At 38.4% G+C, this 15,753-nt stretch overlaps 1 protein-coding gene across 6 annotated transcripts; it reads right to left on the bottom strand.

Annotated features, from left to right (window-relative positions):
* Nucleotides 1-2,426: 2,426 nt before the first annotated feature.
* METTL22 (methyltransferase 22, Kin17 lysine) lies at nucleotides 2,427-15,440 on the bottom strand. 6 transcript variants are annotated; one of them, XM_049791551.1, is made up of 12 exons: nucleotides 15,381-15,440; nucleotides 14,098-14,424; nucleotides 13,471-13,810; nucleotides 11,450-11,800; nucleotides 11,026-11,066; nucleotides 10,796-10,940; nucleotides 10,244-10,315; nucleotides 9,587-9,640; nucleotides 8,331-8,411; nucleotides 7,221-7,323; nucleotides 6,224-6,392; nucleotides 2,427-4,717 (listed from the first exon to the last, which is right to left on the bottom strand). In XM_049791551.1, the coding sequence occupies exons 3-12, from the start codon at nucleotides 13,598-13,600 to the stop codon at nucleotides 4,682-4,684; spliced, it is 1,182 nt and encodes a 393-aa protein (XP_049647508.1). In that variant the 5' UTR covers nucleotides 13,601-13,810; nucleotides 14,098-14,424; nucleotides 15,381-15,440; the 3' UTR covers nucleotides 2,427-4,681. The 6 variants fall into 6 exon arrangements, with proteins under 6 accessions (XP_049647508.1, XP_049647510.1, XP_049647509.1 ...); XM_049791553.1 differs by having other exon boundaries at nucleotides 14,098-14,201; nucleotides 15,381-15,416; XM_049791552.1 differs by lacking the exon at nucleotides 15,381-15,440 and having other exon boundaries at nucleotides 14,098-14,201; nucleotides 14,375-15,366.
* Between the last annotated feature and the right edge of the window lie 313 nt (nucleotides 15,441-15,753).

The raw sequence follows: 15,753 nt of genomic DNA, 5'->3' as shown, positions 1-15,753 counted from the left end.
TTGTGTTCCAGGAGTCCCCCAATTACTTCCTAAGAACTAGCCCCCACCCCCCATTACTTTCTTGGACTTTCCCATGCTGCTTCCCGACAATCCCCACACAGCTGTGTAGGACTGCACCTCCTTGAAATTCTTGGCTTTCAAGGAAGACTCCAACACTACTTTCTAGGATTTCCCTCAGTTTTGCAGTAATCCCCCTGCCCCTCTAAATCCCTCTGGGTTTCCCAGAATTCTTTGTGCTGCTTACTAGGACCACTATGAATTGTTGTTGTTCCCCCCCCCCCCCCCCCCCATTTTCAGGGAATCTCATTTTCTATCCAGGATTTCTCCCTTTTCTAAAAAGTATAGTAATCTTCTTTGCTATTTTTCTCCCTTATGCTATTTAAGGCCTCTAACAAGACGTGGGTTTGTGCTTCAGAAACAGTGTAATGAATGCTCATAAAAATCATATAATGCTGCAAAAGGTCACTGGTAAAGTGCATTTAAGTCTTTCCAAAATTGACTCTAGTCACTTTTATTTTTGTGAAATAATCAATTTCATAATTTACTTTAAGCACATTGTGCTACCCCACTAGAGATAGGCCAGCATTATATTGGTTCCTTAACGAAAGATGCTGGAATCCATTGGCTTATTGATCTTGATATGACAGACAGTAGAAATCTCAAACACACAAATTTATTTCTTCAAGTTTCAAGATGTGCACCAGAATGAAAACACAAAACAAACCAACCAACCAACCCCAGAAATGCAACTGCCAGGGACAAAGTCCTTAATTCTCTGGTGAAAACAAAAAAGGACTCGAGCTAGTGGTGTATGTAGAAGTTCACGAGAACAGGCAAGTCAGTGAATAGACACTCTCATGAGATTTATCTGCTATAAAACTTTGAGATCCAATTTAAGTCCTGATCTTCTAATGAATGACAAGTCCCTACTACACACACAAAGTAACATCCACTTTGTCCTAGAATGTTTCCTGAAAATCCAAAACTGCTGGAGGCAGCCTCCTAAAGCTACTGTTAAAAAGTAGGTAATTAAACATCACTTTTTTTTCCAAGACTATTTCCATGGTAACTTCATCTCTAATACACACATCTGCAAGTCTAGGTGAGAAATGCAGAACTACGTATTCAACCTAAACTGTTACGCCAAAGTACAATATTGATAAAACAGAAAGTAACAGGGTGTTTAACAAACTGTAAAATGTTTTGACTCAAAGTGTTGTACAGCAGATGGAGCTACAAGTATGGTCTATGAATAGCCACCTACACATGAGAACACACAGAGGTAATAAATATACATAAGGTATCCCATGAAGTGATTATCTTAAACAACTTTTCTTTCTACTGCAAAATAACAAACAGAAGTTCACTTTTGTGAACAAAAGTTCACAACAAAGCAGCTCTCCAAGTTCCACATCAACAAAGATGGAAAAGTAATCAGCTTGCAATGCTCACATAGAAGTTCAAGTTCCCTTTTGACCAATATCTACAATTATGTCATTCTTGTTCCTCTTAAGAGGAGATAGAAGCAGGACAGGGGTGCTTGCCATCTTCATCTGAAGTGTGGGGACTGAGAAAGGACATGCATTACTTCACCACATACCAGTGACAAAAGTAAAAATCAGTTTGTTTCAAACAAGATTCCTCCTGGAAGATCACATGTCCATCCATTACCACACTTCCCAAGAAAATTGTGACATTCCTGTCTTTTATGAGAAATAAGTGCACTGCAAGCTTCCACAGGTTCACCTCCACTTCTTCTGTGCCCCTCTTTCCCCAAAACAATCCATCTGGCTGACTAACTTGCCAACCAGATTCAGAAGTGCTGGATCCAAGTACAGAATGACTTTATTTAGCAGAGGAGAAAGTCAGTTTTCCAAATGAAATCTTTCCAACCTCAGCTCCACAGCAGAGTACAGATATTAATAAACTTTAGATTAAGCATCTACCTTGCCTTCTTTCCCCTTCACAGAAATAAAGGACTTGCAGGAATGGGCAATACTGACTAGAAACACTTACTAATTCCCCTTTTTTCCCTACTAGCTATGAGGTGATCGAACAGAACCACATGAATAGGCCAGCTGAGTTCTTAAGCGTTTTACAATGAAATATGTAAACTCCTTCCCAGTAGCTCACAAGTCCAAGACCATCCATCCAACCTGATGTTGAATCTCTTGACTTTCCTGTAAGTTGTATGAATTGAAAGACTCACACAAATTTACACGGGACTGTTGTATACATACTAACAACATCTCCCCCTCACAATCATATCTTCTCTCCTTTCCATCTGGCTAAAAAATCATGGCAAACTGTGTCCAACACACAGCTAAAAAACCAGGAATAACACAGGACTGGAAAAAAAAAAAAAATCTAAGAATATTAGCTGTCACAATTTTTCAAAATTTAGATACATCACCACAGGACCATACTATTTTTTAAATCGTGCTTTATTAGGAAAAAATCCTTCATACAGATAATGTGCTCAAGGCATTAGCATTTTAGGTACTAACTTGATTTCCAGTCATAACCTTTATGCTCAAGACTAAATTCCCCACTTTTAATCATCTTAATAAACAACAAACTGCTAAAGGTGTAAATTTGCATGATGAGTTCTGAAAACAACTACCACGTATGACACATTTAAAGTATGATTAAAGTAAAAATTGAGGAGGTACTTAATATCCTTCAGTAGCAACAGACAATTCTCTGGCAAGACAGGCTATATTATCTCTCATTAAGACTGCAAAGCTAAGGCATTGTGAGACTCTTGTGATTCTTGTGTTCTTAGAATAGTTGCCTGGTTTTGACTATTCCTTATCACCAGTGAAAAGGGTCATATCCAAATTTGCAATTTGGCCTTTAGATCTCTGCCACTGAACCCTCAAAGCTGTTGTTTCCCTTCAATAGAAAGATTAACTTTGTTTCCTTAGGAGGAAATCCTACTTAGCTTGCTTCCCAAGCAGCCATGATGTTTGTATTTACTCAACTAAAGATACAAGTATAAAAATCTTTTTCAGATGTTAATTTAAGCCAGCTGTGGTAAAATGTCCGAATTCTACATTTAAAAGAGCTACAGTATCCCTCTACCCAGATGACTTTCTGCTGATAATTCCGAAGATTTTCAGAAGTCCTGTGCAAGACAAAAATCTTCTCTAATTGCACATGCTATCTCAGTTCAAATTAACTGAAAGCAATTGGTTTTGAATGTAGCTGCTTATTTAAGTAGTAATTTTTTGAAGACTGTAGCAAAAAATTACTACTTAAATAAGCAGCTACATTCAAAACCAGTTGTTTTCAGTTATCTACCAAAGTTAATAACATTACAAAACAAACAAATGAAAGAACACTAGTTTGGAAATCTTAGGATTAAAATACAGTTTTATATCTTTGAAGTTCAAATGAGGGTTCTGAGAGAGAAGTTCTGTATTAATCTAGGCAGATATATGCTAACATAATGTAAATTTTTGCTTTGACTATACTCACAAGACCCTCATCATCTAATAACCCTTCATCTCATTAAAGAACATGAAGAAAATATGTCTTCATACACCTAAGCAGGTTATGAAATAACTGACCTAAACCAACTGAATTAAACCAAATGTAAAACAGACTTTCAAGAAGTCAAACAGACGCTTCTAATGTAATGTATGCAGACTCCCGCGAGTCACAGGCCGGAACAGCTTCATCACCAATACTCTCATAATGCTAAAGAATCCAGCAGGCGCAAGAACTTCCGTGACAGCGTACATATGGCAAGTGACATAAACATAACAGTACACATAAAATGTATAGAAAGTACTAATAGATTTTTGGTTTCATTAATAACACAGGAGAGATTTGATCAATATGTTGTACTTTAATCCAAAAACTAAGATACTGAAGGCCCCATTTATATGGGCAAGACATTCTTTGTCACCCCCTCCTCCCCAGCCTCACACGTATACGTTGAGAGTAGAATTCCCAACATTTAAAGAGCAGTAGCATATCATTTCACATGGTACCTTCCCACCCTCAACCTGGCAAGGACAGAATAGCTTATAATTCCAGCAGGACAATATAGCTCCAAGACCTCTGTAGAGTACCTTTAGAGGTTCAAATAAAATGCATCTTGTCTCCCTTTCAGTTCCAACAGTAGCCCTAAACTAGAACGATTTAGATAGGACAAAATGAAAATTAAGGATTAAGTTTCATAAACAGATTGCTTAAAGAAAAGTCCATGAAAGACAAACAGGTCTTGCCCAGAACACCATTTCACAAATGTCCATAAATACAAATAATGTGGAACTGGGATGAGACCAAGAACAGTGTCTGTGTTCAGAAAATTGTAAAGGAAAATGCATGACATCTGCCAATCAGCCACATGGAAAAGGTTAAATACCTCTTTGTCAGACTCTAAAACCTAAGTCGTGAATCCCAAAGAGCAAGTCACTGTGTCACTGCCACTGTTTGGCACCCAGCACATACTCTGAAGATCAATATTAAACAGTTTTGTAAAAGAAACATCAAAGAAACCTAAGTGCCAAACCCAAAACTTACTGAAGTAAAGCAAATCTGCATAGCAATACTTTCTGAGAACACAGTTCCAGCAGGAAAATGCTTTTCTTGGGATGAAAATCCTTTTTTAATAAAACATCAAAAAAGCTTTTATCCTTAGATAAAGATCTTCTATTTTCTCATGTCCCTGTCACGTTAGCTGTTCAACAATGATCTTCCACAATTCCTGTAGGAGTGGAAAAAATACATACAGGCATTAGATCAGTAGGTTGCAATTGTGAAAAAGTTCAACATGCCCACTTGAAGACAAATTTTAAGACATACCCTATACTCCACCTATAGATACTAAACCCATCTATGTAATCTCCTAGAACAACCACCAAATTGTCTTTGAGACAGAGCAATAGAATTGATTTCTTCATTCTTGTTGCATGATTTTTTAAAATAAAAAATTAGTATCATTCAAATAATTTGTTCTAAAATAATTTCATTGATCTGCATGATTTTCTGCAGTATTTTGCCTGATAATCTTGCTCTTTTTCTTACCCTGTGTTGACAAACGCTTTCAATAATGCTACTAAAAATAAAACTGAAAAAATAATCAAATTACTGAGAAATCAAGGTCTCACAAATGCATATCTTATACAAACACACACACCCTTCTCAATCTGTTGGACAATGAAGATGAAAAACAGACCTCTTCTGTAGAATGATTTAGCATACACTTTGTCTAATATACAAAAGATGATTAAGCAGACTCACATACTCTTCACCATGACATCTTGAATTATGGCAATATACTTCATGATAAATAACAAACGTAGGCGTTTTAAAAAGGCACATATTTCAAAGACCAGTAGCCTTCCACAAAAAGGCCAGGGAATGAGTTTAACACTTTTAGGTATAATCCAGGTTACATTTATGTACTTGAAAAACTTGTTTTAAATTTTGCACGCATGTTTTATGCCTGAAGGTATCAGCATTAAGTAAAATGAATCAATCTCATGAAGTAACTGTGGCCCCCATAACCTTACTATGCATACATACTGCAGAAGACACAGCCATAGTACGTTGACTACAGGAACATTATTTCTTGGTAACAGATTTGCAGTCCAGTACAAGATTTGCAAGTTCTCTAAAAAGATTTGTTAGATTGTATTGCTCTAGAAACTAGCAAGCTATTAGCTACACTGCATTATATTCGTAAGAGCAGACAACTGGAAAAAAAAAAAAACCAGAGAAAGAGAACCATAAGTGCTTGGTAGGTAATTAGATAACTACAAATATTATATCTGACATGTTTCTGAATTACAGAGGTTTACAGCTAATTGACTTTTTCATAGATATTAGAACATCATTTCCTGAACCGGGAAAGGAATTACTAAAACTATGAAATGACAAGCCAATAAATGAGAAGAGATATTGGTCCCATTTTCTAGTCAATCACAAAAACTGTATTTTACAAAGTAATGGAGACTGGTTTTTAACTTTTGAGGAAATGAGTGCAAAGTCACTGTACTGCTTGTGATAGAAAAGAGTATGTTATGTCAATCTAGTATGGATTATGAAAGGACAAACAAGAATCATTTTAAAGCAACAAAAAGCTAAATGGAAATAAATGAAAAGGTAATGTTTGTTCTCCTGTTCTTACTTCATGTTAAGTTAACAGCTCAAAACTAATTTGAGATGATTAGCTCAACACATTACATTTATTTTAATGAATGCTACTTACCAACTGCTCAATTCGTTCATAAACAAGAAACTGGCAGAAATCAAGCTTAACGGGCTCCACAGTATATTTAATTTTTCTATCTTGGAGGTTCTCCAAATCACTTAGAGTATTTCTAAAATGACTGTAGGCTTCACATGTAACATCCATATGTCTCAAAGTGAAGTTCAGCCTGGCAAGAGAATATTTAATTTAAAATGTCTCTCCTGTACTGGCATCTTAAATAGCTATGTAACCTTCCTCAGCTAATGAAAAATGTGGGTCTTCACAGTGTAATTAACTAACTTCAATAGCAAAAAAAAAAATAAATAGTAACACCCAACACCCCCCCAATTCCTGAAAAGCAGGCAAGACTTATGTTAGTGTCAATACACAATAATACTCTTGGATGAACCTTTCCATTCATTTTAGGGCACTTTGCCACAACAGAATCATTGGCTTGGCTTCCTGGAGAAACACTTGGCAACAAATCATATGAATAGCTATTGCTTACATATCTCCAAAGATTTAAGCAAAGCCTATTTATATATTAGTTTATGAATGGACTGCAACACATGACCACTAAAAACATTTAGTGATTCCCTGAAAGAAAACACAAGAGAAATTGTTATAGAGGTACTCAAGCTGGGAAACATACACCCTAATTCTAAGCCCCTTCATTCCACTCTGTGACCTCAAAAACATACAGCAAATGTTTTCAGGCATTATAGAATACATCAGTCTAGCCAACTATTTATCCTTACTCGCACAGAGATTATCTCATGCGAGACAAAGGCAGGACAACAAAAGCCTAACTCTTGCAGAAGTCAAATTCCAAACTGATAAAAATTAAACATGTATAAATACAAATGCTTGTCTTGAGCATATACTGCAGCCTGTGATCAACTAATACAATGAAAATCAGAAAGCTGACCTTCAATCAAATCAGATGTTTCTTCCAAATAAAGAAAGTACATAAAGTTTTTAGTGCTTTTTACTTAAAGTTCTTGGTAATACTTACCGCTTTTCTAATGCTAGGTAAACTGTGCAAGAATTTCTCAAGTTGTGTGTGATTCTATACAGCATTCTGAACAAGGCATCTGTCAAGTCATCATCATAGAACACTACAAAAAAAAAAAAAAAAGAAAAAGATGAAGAGCATAAAAATATCTAAGTCTATTATTTACCTAAGTCTCAGGTATGAAACAACAACAGGCCTTAGTTTGATTATTCTAATCGAACAAGTCACTATTTTAACTAAATCCTGAAGTATATTTTTAATGGCAACAACTGACCCTGTAATAGTATCCACTGCTGCTATTTATGTCAGGCTTTCTTTAAGATTTCTCTTCTATCAATGGGAATCACTTCTGTCAGACAACTTACAAAACTTTTACAAGATCTCTCTCAGCCTGGAAACATCTTACTGCAAAGCTAAAAAAGACAGGATATCACAATGTACAGGGCCTCATTTCTTATACAAATACAGAAAAGGCAGTTACTAATATACTGTTATGACCATATCTCCTCAGAAAGCAGTCTTGCAACACCTTTCAGTACCATAATGAAAAACAATCCTCCTTTATTTATCTATCAAAACAACAATAGTTCTCCTATAAAGATAAGCCAGCATGTCAGGTTTCAGTCTTTCACTTAAACAAGAAAAGAAGCAGGAAAAAAAAGAGATTTCCAAAGGCATAGACTCTATGGGCAAGTACAGCATCTGAAACTGTTTTTCACATTATAGAATATATTAGTCTAACCACCTATTTATCATTACTTGCATGGAGGTTGTCTGATGCAAGACAAAGTTAGGACAACAACTTTTTTGAAAGTCAAATTCATCATTTCTGATTATGTTCTGTGAGTAATATATTTAGTAACAAATAGTTACCACGGCAAAGGAAAGAAAATCCTAGTAGTTTTCAACATCTGTTCTCCTATTGCTAATTCAGAATGTAAATACAATTGTTTAAAAAAAAAATACAGGCAGGAACACTTAAGGCAGAGCTTTGACAAATTAGGTAAGGATCTCACCTACTAGATTTTACAAGCAAATTAGTTATGTTTAAATTATTACTCATAATGCTCAAGTGTTTGATTTAAAAGCTTACTGTTTATATTTTCCTACCATCAGCTGCCATTATCACAGTACAGTGGTTATGCAAATCAGCAATCTCTTCTTCAGACCAGCTATAGGGAGCTTCAGGATCTGTAACAAAGAATTTGGTTTTGGTGTACATGATTAAATGTCTCAAGTGATTGACAGCTGGAAAAAAGAAACTTAATTCCTGTGGTCACCTGCTACTCCATAAACGGAGCACCCCACAAGTTCCCTGCAGTCCTTTGCTTTCTCTGCGTTATGTCCAATCCTCCCAAGGCTGACTGGCAAGAGTAAGTTTTCTTTCACTTTAGAATTTACAACCAATTACTACCCTGTAGCAAGATCACAGATTTAACTAGATTAAAATAAATAATCCTTTAAATAAATAAAAAAAAAATGCATCTTCGTACAAGTTTTGATTAAGCTTCCAACTTCATCATGCTTTTTAAAATTTACTTTTTTAAAATATAGAAACTTTCTCTGAAAGTCTAAAAACGTAAAGCCTTTTCAACTGACAGTATCAAGTATTTTCATTAACCAGAATTTTTTGAGGTCCAAGAGAGACTTTTGAATGTGTAAAGGATGTTTCCACTTGCTTAAATAGTTGTTCTATTTTTTTATAAGCATTACGTCAAATCCAACTGATGATATAAAAATCTATAAAGTAGGCTTCATATAACCTAGTGCAATCACTAGAAATAAAGTTTTAGTTTTCTACTTTACTATCATTAACTGTACTTTGAGTGTTACTCGGGTTAGTTGCCTTTATTCTGCTAAAAGCGGGAGAACACATTCCCTTGGCAAATATTTAAAATATAACACATTCACCACTATATTTGGAAAAAGTATTTATACATCTGCAAATCATAACCTACCCTTCCCACCACCTTTTATAGTTTTGTATTCATGCAATCGTAAGCCACACAACACCATCACATCAAAATCTGGACGACAGTAACTCCAATCCACATCACTGTGCCTGGATTCCATTATCACCACGTAACAGACACACCTGGTTTGCACCTCTGGATTTTGACCTAAGTAAAGGACAGCCACCACTCGTCTATTCTCAACCTATCAGTAAACCTTTCCTTATTCATTCACAAGGCAATGATGCACCCAAAGACAATCGTGTACTTTCAACTATTTTTCCAGAGGCGTATGTGCTGGAGGGCTTACTTCATAAACAATGGAATAAGCTTTTCTTGATGGGTATGAAGGGGGAAAAAACCCCAAAACAAAACACCAAACCTTATCTGAAAGGACCCATTATAACCACCTACCAGTGCAGAATTCATCTTTCTGCCAGTCCAGTTCCTTTACTTTAACTTCCCCTCCTGTGGGTGAAGAAAGATCACATCAGTCATAAATGGCCTTTCAGACAGTACCTAAGCAAAAGTAAAGGATCAAAATCTGTACTGAAACAAGTGATGAAGATCTATTATGATGACATATGAAACAAGTAACATTGAACATCAAATCATTTACTGTACAAAGCCAGTTACCCACTCACAAGAGAACAGGATGAACTTAAGGGTCAGAAAGGCAACCTATGTTCTCTTTCACAAGTCTCACCTGCAAAATGCTTCTCCTTTCCAGAGTTCTACTTCTGCCATTTACGCTCTGTTTATGTGACCCTTGGCACCTGGATATCTGCGATCCTCCCAAGTACCTCAGTGAAACTCACACAATGACTGTGTAGGAACTACAGCTAGTCTTAAATGATGATCAGAGAAAGACTAAGTATTTTGCTCTTCTCAAAAGGAAGCTGTCCCATTACATATAGGTATCTCACATCTATCTTTTTAAATGAGTAACTTCTAACCAAGACAAAAATTTAATTTTACTTGTGAATATGCTAGGTAGTCAATGACTCTGCTGTTTAATCCCAAAGCAGTTCATATAGGCAATTGCACAAACACTGACTGTACAGCACTTACCTCCTGGCTCCATCAGGTGTTTGTTTAACACAACGTTTTGCTCACACATGGCCAGAAGATCTTCGCCAACATCTGGAAAAAGTGATAATGATATTCAAAATAAGAATATTTTGCATGGGTCGTGCATGCTCCTGACCTCTCAGACTAATACTCAGTTTCTCTCAAATTGATGAGATTAAGGAAAATTCAGAGCAACTCTATCTACTGATGATTGCTTCCCTAGTATCCTTCTTGCTTTTGTCTTTCAGTACTAAGCTCTGAGCCACCCTTGAAGAAAGAACTTAGATCCCCATACTACCTATTTTAATCTAGGCACACTACCTTGAGTTCACAGCAATGCATCTTGCTTTTAAACTCGTGCACTTAAAAGTAGTAAAGCTTTTTCAATCTGTTGAGAAAGTTCTTGTTATTTTTGAATAAACAACACAACTTTATATACACTAATAAAAAAGTTATTAACTAAAACTGAATAGATGAAGATGAAAATGCCAGGATGAAAGCACTGCTTTGTGAAGTTTCATGAAAATATTTAACTGAAAATAACAGTCTTACCTGTGCAATAAACTCTCTTGGCAACTGTTCCCATGATAATGCTTGTAATTCCAGTGCCACCTCCAAGCTCTAGCACCGAGCGACACCTGAATGTGTCCCGTTTAAACAGAATGTAATCAGCAAGAAGAAAGGCTGCACGCCAGACCTGTGGATAAGAGAAGCAGTTAAAACAAAGTAAATTCTGATGCACAATCCATGAACAGCAAGATACTGCAAGGCAGAATACTTACTTGTTTACCAACATCTTCTAAGGGGGTTGCCATAGTATGTTCTGTGAAAATGAAATAGAGCAGAAATAATTACCTCAAAATGTTGTTGAAATCAAGTTCCATAGTGGCAAATTTGAAAATCACGGCACACTTCCCTTTCAAATATAGAACTAAACACTATTAATTCTATATAATAATGCTAGATAAAGCCAAAACCCCAACTCTAGCTAAGGACCACCAAGTTTCCCATAGTATACTACTGCCCAAAATCACTTCTGGACAAAAATGGTATATTTTTTAAATATTTACAATATCACAGTATTAGGTTTGTTTTATTATCTCCTTTCACTCAACAACTGCTGTTCCATTTCTAAAGAAAACCTATTTTTCGTTTTACACAAACATATTTATTCCATTTCTCCTTGACTGTAAGCCTGATACTTACCTATTTTAACAACATCACTGCAAGTATATTCTTGTTGTTCATCTTCAAAAGCATCTTCTTTCCCTTTCATCAGAACTACAGGATACACTCTATCCCTCAAAGGATCCTCTGCCTCTAAATCAGAGGCACTTCGAGGTCTTCTGACCACTTCCAAGTCTCCATCATCGTCTAGCAGAGCTTCTACTCCTTCACTATTTAATTCTCTTTCTGTTTTTAGATTATTCCTGTCCTTGTCACACAGTTCATCGCCACTTCTGTACTGGTGTTCTCTTTCTGTTGTAGCTTCTTTCACGTGTTTCTCAGATGCCAAATCTTCTGTGCTCCAAAGGAGTTTGAAATATGACAGGAATACTGTAAGAACACAGTGGCGGGGGGGGAGGGGGGTGTTAAACACCAGGTAAGAACAGAATCTATGCGCAACTTCCACATACACGAAATTTTGGTATGCATTCCACATATTAAAAATCTAAAGGACAAAAAAATTATACAGATAACTTGAAATACTAGTTCAATTTGCTACAAAAAAATATTTCTGTTATTAAGTTCTGTCAGTAGAAATAAATGAAACACTTTCATGGTCTACTGGCTGACTCAGCATCTACGCAGTCACAATGCACACTTTCATCTGATTTAGTAACACTTATTTTAACAACTGGCAAAAGGGATGGTTTCTTATATCTTCATTGTCTATCCTAGCATGAGAAATTTTTAAAGTCATCTACTGTTTACATGACAACCAGATTAAACTGATTTGAATATTTACAAATTAGATGATGCCATCAATGAATGAAACTTTTGTTCTCCAAGTCCAATCTGATCCTTTGCATGTTCTACTGTGTTTCAAGAGGTGTAAGGTAAAACTGACCCAAAGCAGCAGAGACTAAATCCCCATGAGGTTCCCTAAAAACCAGCAAGTGACAGTGGTAGACAGTTGTCATACTTGTTAGAGTAAAAGCTGTCATACTACAATCCAATTCTTGTCTTAATAAATGAAGGAATTTCCCAGACCAAGTACCTTCAGAGTAGGTAGCACATGCTGTCATTTCATTCTGTTGAAAGGTTCTTTGCATCAAGCAAAATCACAGCAAACAGATCTTGAACAGCATGAAGACACACTACAGCACTGATTACCCGTTTTTGACCCGATCAGGGTCAAAATTATTATCCACTCCTTTGTCAAGCCTGCTTTTATAATTTTTTACATTGTCATATGCTAGAACAACTGCAAAAGTTATTCTTTTTATGTCACAACTGAGTTCAAGAAAACAATGCTTCGGTCACAGCAGGAGCAGTACTTTTCTACAGAACATTTTACCAGCAGCTTCAAGGCCAGTTTCCTCAACAACTTTATAGAAACCTACAAGCTGGCAATCAGAGGCATCTGCCAATTCATTTCCACTACAGCCTTGACTTTTCACATTATATAAGTCAGTCAAAACCATTGCTATTCTGAGCTTTCTTGTTGCCAATTTTTTTAAAACAAAGAAATTCCCCAAAACCAAACAAAGCTGTTAGGCTCCTCTGGAATAGATGGTAAGTCATCACATAAAGATTTTATAGAAATTCATAAATTAATTACTGATAATTTTTATTTTAAACTTAAGTTACACTATTTTAAACCCCTGGCTTCTCACCTTTTGTTTGTATGCGGGAAACACCCCAACTTTTTAACATGATTCCCAAAATACGATATTGATATTATAGCCAAATGAACAAATAAATAAATAAAATTAAACCTGCAAGCAAGTTAATTTGGTTACTACTTCTCAGAAAGTAATTTTAAATTTCTTTTTTAAGATAGGCTGTCTACAAATTCTATATTAATAGGTTTCATTTCTGTAGTTAATTTTATGAGGAGAATCCAGCTAGCCCTCTTTCTGAAGACTGAGTAGGAAATGATTCTGCTTCTAACTGGAATAAAACATGTAATGATTAATATCAACCATTCAAAGGAGGATTCAGACATTACAAATATATGAATACACTTAAAATACAGCTCCATCAGTCTAAACATACATTACCTGGTTGTCCAACTGCATTCAGTCGTACCATGAGATGTCTTTTGTTTGGACAGTATAAGTGAACATCAGAAAGTACAGTGTCACTTTTAAATGTGGGATTATCCATCTTCTTCTCTGTTACATCTACCATGATGTGCTGGTGACAGGAACACCTACAGTCCCCTATGAAGTGCTGTCACAAAATGATTTGATACTCTTCTATTAACAGGCATCAAGTAACAGTTTTGCTCAGCAAGATAACCTCATGACATAGTTTCTGAGAAGACCTCAGGCAACATGTGCCCATGCAAGCTCCACCATGCTCCAATAAGACAGCAAGAGGAGCATCAAGATATTCAACCTAAAACCAAACACAGACAGCTTTTAGTGACATCCTGACACAACACTGCTCCACCAATATTTTAGAAGACAAAAATCAGATTACGGTGTCCAATAAAGTTGCAATGCTCCAATGCTCTCTTTTACAATGCTCCAAAGAATCATCAAATACATAATTGCTGGTAGCTCATTGGCAGACATCACATATTTTAGGAAGAGCTACTAATTAGCTTGTGTTAAAAACACAGCCCTCCCCCCGACCCCGTCCCTGAAAAAAACCCAGACGTTGTCATGAATGCACCGACTTACAATGCCAAGTCAAGGTCTTCAAAGGAACACAAAGCCTTGCGCGCACAACTTCACCATTTTAAGGGATCTTGTTCTTCATAGGAATCTCTGAATTTTCTCAGAAACTAACACAATTACGGAATGTATTATCATAGGTTAGTTCCCCAAATTTTGTAAAAGGACTATCTTCCCTTCCTGGAGAAAATCCAGCTCCTTTTATACACCTCCACTAATCAGGCAGTTAATGTCTCCTGCCTTTGGTGCTCATTACTCTTCCCCAGAAAAAAAATATAAACACCTGAAATCATTCTCGTTACTTCATGTCCAAGGCTGAGCTGTCTCTTTGTCCTAAGACACAAACAAATGAATTACCTCTTATGAGCAGAAAAATAAAGAGGACATTTATTTCCCTACGCTCTACAAAACTTGACATTTTGTGAAAAGTATGTGAAACACTGACGAACCATAGATCTGAAAACAAAATTTATGTCCTCAAAAACTGAGATGACAAGCTTGGATCACAAACACACACACAAATCATCAAATGTGATATGAACGATTCAGTTAACAAAGACACGCAGGTCTCACCAGCTATGAGCACCCCTAATACTCCTTATGTAAAAACCGTTGATGCCGTTTCCTATGTTGGCATTAACATCTTGGAAGATTAAGCTAAGTTTTCTATTACCTGCTTGTGCTTGAGCAAGATCATAAATATACAGGCTTAAAATGCTTCAAGTTACCCAAGCAGCCTTCGTAACTGTAGTTCTGAAGTTCTATTAACAGCTGCAAAACCTAATCCGGCCTCCAAACCTGCCCTTCGCCCGAAAAACACGCGCACAAGCTACGTCCAGACGTGACGTAAAGCAACAAAACGCACTTTCCCACCACCCGCGGAGGAGACAAGCCAAGGCAGCGCTGTGGGGGGACGGCCGGGCGCCGTTCCGCGGTCAGGGCAGCGCCCGAAGCCTCGCGTTCCGCCCGCAGCCAAAGCCGCCTCTCCCCGAGGACCCACCGCCTCCTGCCCGCAGGCAGGCCCCCAGCCCTGCCAACACCGGCAGGTTTCCAAACGAAGCCGCCGCCGCCCCCCCCCCCTCCTCCTCCTCCTCCTCCTCCTCCTGCTGCTGCTGCCCGGGGCCGGCCGGCGCCCTCAGCCCCTCCGGGCTGGAGGAGCGGCTCCGCAGGGAAGGGGTGGCTGCGGGGCCACGGCGGCGCCCGGGCGAGCGCGTCCCCTCGGCCGACCCCGGCGGACCGAGCGCGGCGGGCCCGCCCCGCCTCTCCCACCTGCCGCCCGCCTCTCCCACCTGCCGCCCGCCGCCATTTCGCAGGCGACGGCTCCTTCCGGCGCGCGGCTGACGCCGCCGCCGCCGCCGCCGCGCCCCGGCAGCCCCGCCTGCAGGGAGGGCCGGACCCGGGGCCGGGGCCGGGCGCCTTTCCGCGCCGCCGGGGTCCCGCTGCTCGCCCCGGCGGGCGCTGCCGGGCCGCCGGGCTCGGGCGCTCCTCCCGCTGGCGCCAGCACAAGGCCCGGGCTACGCATGCTTGCGCCTAGCGCCTGCCCTGCTCGCTGCGGGGAGCCGCTGCCCGCTTGCTGGTTTCCCGGGGCAGAGCGGGAATGACGGCCGGCCCCGGACGCTGCAGTCGCCCCCGGTGCTCGTGAAGGCTCTTCCCTGTTGAGGA

Source organism: Accipiter gentilis, chromosome 33 (genome assembly GCF_929443795.1).
Source record: "Accipiter gentilis chromosome 33, bAccGen1.1, whole genome shotgun sequence".
NCBI lineage: Eukaryota > Metazoa > Chordata > Aves > Accipitriformes > Accipitridae > Astur > Astur gentilis.
This window is presented reverse-complemented; position numbering and strand designations above follow the sequence as displayed.

Coding starts and splice junctions, on each gene's coding strand:
- METTL22 (XM_049791551.1), bottom strand. CDS start 13,600: ATGGTAGATGTAACAGAGAAGAAGATGGATAATCCCACATTTAAAAGT. Junction 11,067..11,449: donor CAGTGATGTTGTTAAAATAG/GTAAGTATCAGG, acceptor TCATTTTCACAG/AACATACTATGGCAACCCCC. Junction 4,718..6,223: donor ATGAACGAATTGAGCAGTTG/GTAAGTAGCATT, acceptor CCACTCCTACAG/GAATTGTGGAAGATCATTGT.